Source organism: Arachis hypogaea, chromosome 4, assembly GCF_003086295.3.
Source record: "Arachis hypogaea cultivar Tifrunner chromosome 4, arahy.Tifrunner.gnm2.J5K5, whole genome shotgun sequence".
Taxonomy (NCBI): domain Eukaryota; kingdom Viridiplantae; phylum Streptophyta; class Magnoliopsida; order Fabales; family Fabaceae; genus Arachis; species Arachis hypogaea.
Genome location: NC_092039.1, coordinates 80,811,861 through 80,822,579, shown reverse-complemented (window position 1 = coordinate 80,822,579; position 10,719 = coordinate 80,811,861). Strand labels below are relative to the sequence as shown.

The following is a 10,719-nucleotide window of genomic DNA, read 5'->3' as shown; positions in this document are numbered from 1 at the left end:
TGTTCTTAATTCATAGTTAATAAAATTAAAATTTTATGCCTTAAAGCTATGAATGTCCTATGAATCCATCACCTCTCTTAAATGAAAAATGCTTTAATCACAAAAGAACAAGAAGTACAGGATTTCGAAATTTATCCTTGAAACTAGTTGAATTAGTTTGATGTGGTGACAATACTTTTTGTTTTCTGAATGAATGCTTGAACAGTGCATATGTCTTTTGAACTTGTTGTTTTGAGAATGTTAAAATTGTTGGCTCTTGAAAGAATGAGGAAAAAGAGAACTGTTATTGAGGATCTGAAAAATCATCAAATTGATTCTTGAAGCAAGAAAAAGCAGTGATTCAAAAAAAATCGAAAAAAAGGGAAGAGAGAAAGAAAAAGAAAAAGAAAGAAATAAAGTTGTGATCCAAGGCAAAAAGAGTGTGCTTAAGAACCCTGGACACCTCTAATTGGGGACTCTGGCAAAGCTGGGTCACAATCTGAAAAGGTTCACCCAATTATGTGTCTGTGGCATGTATGTATCCGGTGGTAATACTGGAAGACAGAGTGCTTTGGGCCACAGCCAAGACTCATACACTAGCTATGTTCAAGAATCATTATACCCAACTAAGAGAATCAATAACACTATCTGAGTTCTGAGTTCTTATAGATGCCAATCATTCTGAACTTCAAGGGATAGAGTGAGGTGCCAAAACTGTTCGGAGGCAAAAAGCTACTAGTCCCGCTCATCTAATTGGAGCTATGTTTCCTTGATATTTTGGAGTCTATAGTATATTCTCTTCTTTTTATCCTATCTTGATTTTCAGTTGCTTGGGGACAAGCAACAATTTAAGTTTGGTGTTGTGATGAGCGGATAATTTGTACGCTTTTTGGCATTGTTTTTAGTATGTTTTTAGTATATTTTAGTTAGTTTTTAGTATATTTTTATTATTTTTTAGTTAAAATTCACTTTTCTAGACTTTACTATGAGTTTGTGTGTTTTTCTGTGATTTCAGGTATTTTCTGGCTGAAATTGAGGGTCCTGAGCAAAAATCTGATTCAGAGACTGAAAAGGACTGCAGATGCTGCTGGATTCTGACCTCCCTGCACTCGAAGTGGATTTTCTGGAGCTACAGAAGCCCAATTGGCGCGCTCTCAACGGCATTGGAAAGTAGACATCCTGGGCTTTCCAGCAATATATGATAGTCCATACTTTGCCCAAGATTTGATGGCCCAAACCGGCGTGGCAAATCAGCCTCAGAAATTCCAGCGTTTAACGCTGGAACTGGCATAAAACTTGGAGTTAAACGCCCAAACTGGCATAAAAGCTGGCGTTTAACTCTAGAATAGGTCTCTACACGAAAATGCTTCATTGCTCAGCCCAAGCACACACTAAGTGGACCCAGAAGTGGATTTTTACGTCATTTACTCATTTCTGTATACCCTAGGTTACTAGTTTACTATTAATAGGATCTTTTGACATTGTATCTGTACCTGATGACATTTTACACCTTTCTTTGTGTACTTTCCACAGCATGAGTCTCTAAACCCCATGGTTGGGGGTGAGGAGCTCTGCTGTGTCTTGATGGATTAATGCAATTACTACTGTTTCTCATTCAATCATGCTTGCTTCCATTCTAAGATAATACTTGTTCTTAACCCGGATGAATGTGATGATCTGTGACAATCATCATCATTCTCAACTATGAACGTGTGCTTGACAACCACCTCCGTTCTACCTTAGATTAAGTAGTTATCTCTTGGATTCTTTAACCGGAATCTTCGTGGTATAAGCTAGAACTGATGGCGGCATTCAAGAGAATCCGGAAGGTCTAAACCTTGTCTGTGGTATTCTGAGTAGGATTCAATGATTGGATGACTGTGACGTGCTTCAAACTCCTAGCAGGCGGGGCGTTAGTGACAGACGCAAAAGAATCATTGGATTCTATTCCGGCCTGACCGAGAACCGACAGATGATTAGCCATGCTGTGACAGAGCATAGGAACATTTTCACTGAGAGGATGGGAGGTAGCCATTGACAACAGTGAAACCCTACATACAGCTTGCCATGGAAGGAGCCTTGCGTGTTTGAAGAAGAAGACAGTAGGAAAGCAGAGATTCAGAAGATGGAGCATCTCCAAAACCTCAACCTATTCTCCATTACTGCAAAACAAGTAATCATTTCATGTTCTTTTGTTCTTTTTCACAATCAATCCTGATAATTTCTGATATCCTGACTAAGATTTACAAGATAACCATAGCTTGCTTCAAGCCGACAATCTCCGTGGGATCGACCCTTGCTCACGCAAGGTATTACTTGGACGACCAAGTGCACTTGCTGGTTAGTTGTGCGGAGTTGCAAAAGTGTGATTGCAATTTCGTGCACCACTTAACAAAACCATTTATGGCGCCTGGTACTTAACTATCACTACTACCCTTCAATCTTTTGGTTTTACAGTGACTAAATCTGACCCCTTCCTGGTTACTAGATATGCTTCTAATTCTACCATTTATATTCTTATTTATGTTGATAATATGCTTGCTACTGGAGATAATGAAACTAAAATAAAAATTGTTCTTAACAACTTCATTTTACTTTCTTATTGAAGGACTTAGGTGGGCTTAATTTTTTTTTCTTAGGCATAGAAGCTATAAAACATTCAACTTCCTGAATTTCTTTGAACCAAACTAAATACATACATAATCTTTTAACATGTGCTGGTACGAATGAATCCAAACCAAGTATGACTCTAATAGTAAGCTCACTTAGATTGATTGCAAATGCTGGAACTCCCTTTGAAAATCAAACTTTATTTCTCTCTATTGTGGGAGGGTTACAATATACAATAATGACAGAATTTGATATTAGTTTTTCAGTGAATTTATGTCCAAAGTATACCAAGAACACTGGGCTGCAGTCAAACGAGTCCTATAATACTTAGCAGGTATTCTAAGTTGACATTGCAATTTTACAGATGCACTGATTTAAGATTTTCTGCTTTTTCATACTCAAATTGGATGAGTAATCTTGATAATAGGAAGTTTATAATAGAATTTTGTGTGTACTATGGTTTAAATTTGGTGTCTTAGAAGAGCAACAAACAACTCATTGTCAATAAAAGCTAACTAAAACTGAATATAGAGCCTTAGCAGCAGTATTCATGTAGTTCATTTGGATTCAAAATCTTCTTGCTGAATTACATCAGCCTTGTTCATCTCTCCCAACTATTTTTCTTTCCTGATCATAAATTTTTTATTCTTAATTTATCTATACATTTGGTTTCATATCCCTTTTCTATTTTTTCAAACTCTACACATACATAATTATGTAATTAGCCTTTAAAAGAGAATAAAGATCACAGGCACAAAATTGAAGCTGTATCAAAAGAGTTCTTTGGTTACTATGACACAGAGCACACCAAGAATGTTAGGCTGTTAGAGATTGAAAAGAGGTCTTTATCCACCACACAGAGCAGTTATTCATTATTGTTTTACTCTTCATAAAAAGAACAAATGTTTTGTGCTTTTGGTTATAAATTTTTTTAAGAAATCATTCAAGTTAATCTCTATCATAATCTCAATTAAAGAGTGATAACTTTTTATGATTAGTGAGAGATATAGACAAGATTAAAAGGCCTTAGCACGTAACACTGATTAATCTCACATTGAAACCTTTTTGGTGGTAAGATAACTTGTGCTTGTTTTTGTGGGTTGATCATATGACAATATGGAAGAGTTTTCAATATTATGAGTTGATCATGATAAAATAACAGGTTATTATTTTGTGTTTGTAAGATTAGAAGAATTTGTAAAGTTTTTTATTGTTATTTTTATGTCCAACGAAGAATAAAAAAAGAACAAAGGAACGAAGGAAAAACAAAGGCTACTGAATTTTGAATCGGGCAATGAAGATATTCAAGCTCTTTCGAAGGCTAATAATATAAGCGGACAATTCTATGAGTATCAGATTTTTGTACGGGGAGAATAAAAAGGAATGTATAATCTACTTTAAAAATTAATAAAAATAAAATAGCACATTCTTTTAAGTAAGTAGTATCTTTATCAAAGAGAATTTTGTTTCTTTTCACTATTCTTTTCTACCAGAACATAGTTAGGGAGAGTTAAGTATCAATTTGTTGCACAAAAGATTCAGAAACTAAAAAAAAAAATTTTAAAGATGTTATCGACAAACTATCCGTAAATAATTTTAAAATACAATAAAAAGAATCAATAAATATTATATCTTTTGTAAGTAATAAAAAGTTTTTGTATTTAATAAACGGCATATTTATTTGATTTAAAGTTTTGTGATATTTGAATAAATATTTAGAAGGTACATAAAAAAATTTGGATTAAAATTTGATCTCTAGATTCTTTTTTTATTTAAAAAAAGTTATCATTCACAATAATTTTTCGAAAAAAAATTCACTTGATACAAAATTACTCAATTTTAAGAATGAAAATATCTTATTTTTCTAATAATGATTGCAAAAACTTATATAAATAAAATTATTTTTTAAAATATATATTTAATATCTAATTCTTTTTATTATTTTTTTAAATTTTTCGAAAATTTATTTTTCATTAACGTTTTTTGTCAACTATACGAATTTTTGGGTAATATTTTAGTTATTTACTCCTTTTTTATGTAGAATTTGAGGGAATAAAAAGAAAAATAAAACTAAATATGCGAATAAATTAGGAACGAAATATTTATGACAAGGATATATATATATATATATATATATATATATATATATATATATATATATATATATATATATATATTGATGAGATATGAAAAATTTTAAAAAGGGTCAATTTTAGAGTAAATAGATAAAAATATACCTCAAAAAGTTTTAGAATCACAAAAATATACATAATAGAATCAAAATTGTAATGTAGACATCAAAATGGCTTTTGATGGATAAAAGTAACATGCCATTAGTAGAGTTCTGTTTTCGTTAAATTAATTATGTACGTGGCATATATAGGATGTGATTATATGGCACTCTTTATTATCATTTTAGTGTTTTAGAGGTGGAAATTAACAATTTTAATTTTTAAGAAATAATAGATAAGAAATATCTAAAGGTTGGGATGCTCTAATAAATAGATGGAACTCTAAGTTTATCCCATTGTAAAGAGGTGAGAAAACGAGAGATTGAGAGTGAAATTATGTCCTGAGCATAGGAAGAGATTATCATGATCGAAGAACAGTATAAGTGATATTGGTAGATCATCCATTTTAATTGGGTATATCAAAGAGAAACAAGAAAAAATAACCTTTCAATGGATATTTTATCTTACGCACTTTTTATGGTTATAGTTTTATGGTAAATAAAAAAGACAAAGCTTCAAGGTTAAGCATCTTAACAAGAGATATTATCTATAAATAAAAAGAACAAATCAGATTAGATTCTCGTCAATTCTAAATAATATCAAATATGAAGAAAAGTAGAGAATTAAAAGATGATTCTATAATTAATATTATTGGTGAGCTAAAAAATACTGTATCAAGTCTTTCTCAAATACCATTAATATCATATACTAATGATGATAGTAAGTGTGTTTTTATTCCACGTTATTTGAAAGAAATAAAATGATTATTTTTAATTTTCTGATTGTGTAGGTGTTCATTCTTGAATTTGATAATACTTTAATATTATTGTCTGATTGTTTTTGAAACAAAACAAAAACAAACAAATTAGAAAAAGATTTTTTTTTTTTACTTTTGTCACAGGTAATTTATTTCCTTTTAAATAACTTTTGTTTTTAATACTTGATAATAAGACTAGTTTTAGCATCACCCTAAATTAATAATGATGATAATAAATAATTATATTTTATCTTTAGTTTAATACTTATAATTAATGTGTATTATTTTTTGTATTATTGTCTTTTATTTATTTATTTTCATAATAGGACCAACAACCAAAAGAAAAAGGAGTTCGACAAAGTGTCTTAAAACTCATAGTTTAAGCTACGAGGATCGGCTGCCAATAAGATTAAATAAGCATCGTCAAGCAATTAGTTCCAATCGAACCAAGTTAAGTAGTCACTTATAGACTTTAGTTAGAAATCGTCAAGCAATTAGTTCCAATCGAACCAAGTTAAGTAGTCACTTATAGACTTTAGTTAGAAATGTACATCTTATTCCATTGACATACACAAATTAGCATAAACTTAAAGATAATTAAAAAGATTTGTAGAAAACTACCATTGTATTACATTTTTTACCTCTTTTAACTTAGGTGTTTTTTTTATTGATCTTAAAAATTAAGTATTAATTACTGCATCATGGTGCAGGAAAGTTTGATATTGGAATAGGAGTTAAAGGGTGAGTTTTCAAAACCAAATTCATTTTGGAGGATATATAAAAGTCCGTTAAAAAAGTAATATTTTAAAAAAATATGCTACTAATTTATAATATAAAGAATTGTCCTCGTATTATTTCACTTGAATATTAGAAGATTTTTGTTCAATTTTAAAGGCTTAATATGATTAATGTATATTAATTCTTAGCATGTAATTTTTATGATATTATAATAATTAGTTATACTATCTAATTTTTTGTTTGTGTATTTTTAGATTTAATTATTTAATTATATTTTTATGATTTTAAAGGAACAAAACAAGAAGAATAAAGCTAGTAAAGTAAAGAATACAAGTCAACATGTAAGAGGATAAAAAATATTTGCTAAAATACGTGAAGAGGAGATAGAATTAATTTGTTCACACTTGTCTTATTTATATGTTTTTTTTTAGTTGATTGTGTTTTTTTTCAATAGACAATGAAAAATCTTGATAAAAGAGAACTATTTCGAATAAACATATTCCTTTTACGCACAAGCCAAGAAATAAAAAACTAATGAGCGAAGGAACAAGCAAAATTTTTGTAAAATATGTATTTTTTTAATATATATAATTTTTAGTGATATAGATTTTTTGTCATAAATAAATGTTGTTTGAATTTTGAATTTTAGTTAGAGCTTAAAAATGCCATAGTTTTACATCCTAAAAAATTAGAAAACACAAATTAAGATGATATATTTTAGTTAGTGATATTATATTTTAAACTGTATTATCTATTTAAAACTTTCTAAAAGAATTGAAAATAACATAAATATTTGATTATTAATAATAAAAGTTATGTCAAGTGATATATTTATGTATGATACTCTAATTTTATCATGTTTGGCTAAATAAAATATAATGTCAGACAATAAATTAAAGTTTGTCTAAATTAAAATATATGTATGTGCATGCACACAAAGTATTTACATTTTGCAGCTGTATGTATATATATTATGTATGTATAGATATATATTAATTATTCCCTCAACAGTCAAAATAAATCAAAGTCATTTATATTATGTGTAGTCTAATAATTTTTTATATTTTTATATTTTAGATTTCAAGTAAATCAAAGTTAAATAGTAAAAATATTTTAGAATTATTTATTATACTAGAAGGTATTTGTAAGTCTCATACTAAATCATTATCTCGAATAAGGAGAAAAAATATGATTCTTTAACCTAAAAAAAAGGTATATTTATACCTAAAATTAAAGAAGTTAAAATAGCATTTATAATGCATATTTTATAATAATCATATTGAGATTTATTATAAAAATATTAGTATTGGTGTCTTAAAAATAGTTATTATGTTTTTGCAAATTTTTTGTTTTTTTTTATTTAAGAGGTTCTTGACTTGAAACTGGAAAAAATAAAACATGATCAGCATAAAAAAAGTAAAAAAGAGAGAAAGAGAGAAAGAAAGAAAGTGATATGCTAGTAATATTGAGATGATAAATTAAGAAAGATTTAGATTTTATATTCTAATTTATTTGTTTGAATTATTAATATTGATTGATAACGACAAATTAAAAAAAGGAAATCTAGTTTGCTTATTAGTTTTCTTTTTATTATACTTTGTATCTATTATGAATTTATCTTCAATGTCTTGTCTATTTAAATTAGTGATAATACCCTTTTAATGTTAAATGTAAAAATAAATAAATTGTTACATATTAAAATGCAAAAATAGTAAATAGATACTACAGATATAAATGTTACCAAAAATTTATGGTAATATTTTTTTTATTGTTAACAAAAATAATTTTTTGTAATATTTATTAGAGTGTTGTTATAAAAGATTTAATATAATATTTTTTAAAATATTATTATAAAAATTTATTGTGATATTTTTTTAAATGTTATAAAAAATATCTATGATAATATTTTTTTATATGTTATAAAAAATATCTATTGTAATATTTTTTTAAGTGTTATTACGAATGATTTATTATAACATTTTTTATAATATTACTATAAAATATCTTTTATAATATTTTTACTAAATATTATTAAATTTTTTTAAAAGATATTAATAAAACTTTTTAGTAATATAAAATATATTTAATATTTATTAAAATATTATTAATATACCTAAATAATATTTTAATATAATTTAATAATATTTTTTAAATATTAGTAAAAATCAAATATATAATAGTGAATCAACAAACTCAATAGTTGTGCATTTACATTCTATTTTTTTTTTAACATACAAAAATTTAATGACATCAATTCATTAGTTATATAACCTTAGTTAAACCAAGAAATTTAAAGTGGTTCAGCATAAATTATATTAACTTGAAATGCATATAACCGTTTTTATACAACGCGCAGAATTTATTTGAATTGCATTCATACAATACAACAGAATGGTATATCATTTAGGGTTGCATTTTTAAAAAATTGATAAGTCGAAAAATAATATGATTATTTATATTTTGATAATATCACTCTTTTCTATAAATATATATAAATATATAATAAAAAAGATTAAAGACTTATTTAGATGAATTTTTTAATAAAAAGATTTATTTTATAAAAGATCTTTTAAAAAAATAAAAATAATTTTATAATTAGATATCTTATGTAAAAATATTTTTTGTTTATTAATTATGTTTTGATATATATTTCCTATTTTTTATATTTTTATTTTTATCTTTAAAAAAATTATCAAACATACTAAAAGAACAAAATCTTTTTGTTAAAAGTGATTTTTTAACGATTTAATAATACCGAAATAAATTCTAAATATAAAATGATTTTATAGCTAGAAAATTAGAGTGATAATATTATTTTTTTAATAAGCCGGATTTGCTTTCATAATATAAAATTTAAATTATTACTACTCTGTCATATATCCCATCACCACCGTAAATGACGATTCCACTCCCTTCTTTATTTTTTTTAGCTATTTTAATTATTATCCTATTTTTAAGTAAATAAAGTTAAATATCTCTATTGATCTGAAAATCATAAGAAGCCACAAAGTTTTCATTCTTTATCTAGAAAGTCAGAAAATATGTTTAGGGTAATAAATTAAGTGTTTATTTGGGAGTTATTATATTAATAAAAAAAATTTAATAAAAAATATTTTTTTAGTGTATTTAATAAATTTTTAATAATAAAAATAAAATTATTAAAAAATTAAAAAAATATTTTTTTGAAAGGTTACAATTTACATCTTATTTTAAAAATTTTTTTAAAAAAATATTTTTCACATAATAAATAACAAAAGAACTTTTATTTTATTTACTAAATATAATTGATAGATAAAAATTTTTTAATGTAAAATATTCAAATATAAAATTAATTTTAAAAAAAAGGCACTTTATCTATTATTTTTAACTTTTAAGGGATTAATTTGTCAAATTAAAGAAGCACCAGGACTATTTTGGAGTTTCACTTTATAATTCCGAGTCCAGTCTGCTATATAGTATATATACACCGAGGCAGTGAGGCACTAACCACCATCGTCACGCTTTTCATCTTCTCTACATCCCGAGACATCATGACGATTCACATCCGCGACTACGGCGACACCCACACCATGTACGAAGTCATCTTCCATGGAAACTTCATCGAGACCTGCCGAACCTCTAACCCTTCCATAGTCGACGGCTGGGTCCAAGTCATGAGCAGCCACTTCGGCTTCAGCAGCAACCACAACCGCCTCATCGGCCTCGACATCGAATGGAATCCAAACACTCAGCGTAACGCGCCTCGTAACCCCGTGGCTACACTCCAACTCTGCCAGGGCGAGAACTGCCTCGTCTACCAGATCTTGCACGCGCCTTACATCCCGCAGTCGCTGGTGGATTTTCTCAGAAGCTGCAATAACACGTTCGTTGGGGCTGGGATCGAGGCGGACGCTCAGAAGCTTCTAGAAGACTACAACCTCCACGTGACAAACTGCACGGACCTTCGGATGCTTGCGGAGCACGTGCTGGGGGAGAGAGAGATGAGGAATGCGGGGCTGAAGACGCTGGCTGCGAGGGTTATGGGGGTCGAGCTGGAGAAGCCGTGGTACATCACGAGGAGCTGTTGGGATGCTGAGTGGCTTAATCTTCAGCAGGTGCAGTACGCTTGCGTGGACGCGTTCGTCTCTTATGAGGTTGGGAGGAGGCTGTTTTTTTGGTCCGGGAATACTTCCAATAGGTTTTGATTTCAATGGGATTTGAGTTGATTGCTCATTAGCTTGACTATGTTTAATTTCGTGCTTTGGATTTTTCTCCCTTTTTCAGGGATTTTATTTTGTTGATTCCGTTTTTACGACTAGATTGCCTTAATTCCATGTCTGATTGCTTATGATTATCAAAATGTGAAGCATTTTTTGCCTTTGTTCGTAGTTTTTTCTCTAATGTGTGAATATGCTGTGGTTTGAC

The 10,719-nt window shown here is 28.3% G+C and overlaps 1 protein-coding gene across 1 annotated transcript; it reads left to right on the top strand.

Annotated features, from left to right (window-relative positions):
- Window positions 1-9,845: 9,845 nt before the first annotated feature.
- Window positions 9,846-10,499, top strand: LOC112794309 (3'-5' exonuclease-like). The gene has a single exon (XM_025836379.3). The coding sequence runs from the start codon at window positions 9,846-9,848 to the stop codon at window positions 10,497-10,499; it is 654 nt and encodes a 217-aa protein (XP_025692164.1).
- Window positions 10,500-10,719: the final 220 nt, after the last annotated feature.

Excerpts from the sequence above, each read along its gene's own strand:
- LOC112794309 (XM_025836379.3), top strand. The coding sequence starts at position 9,846 with ATGACGATTCACATCCGCGACTACGGCGACACCCACACCATGTACGAA.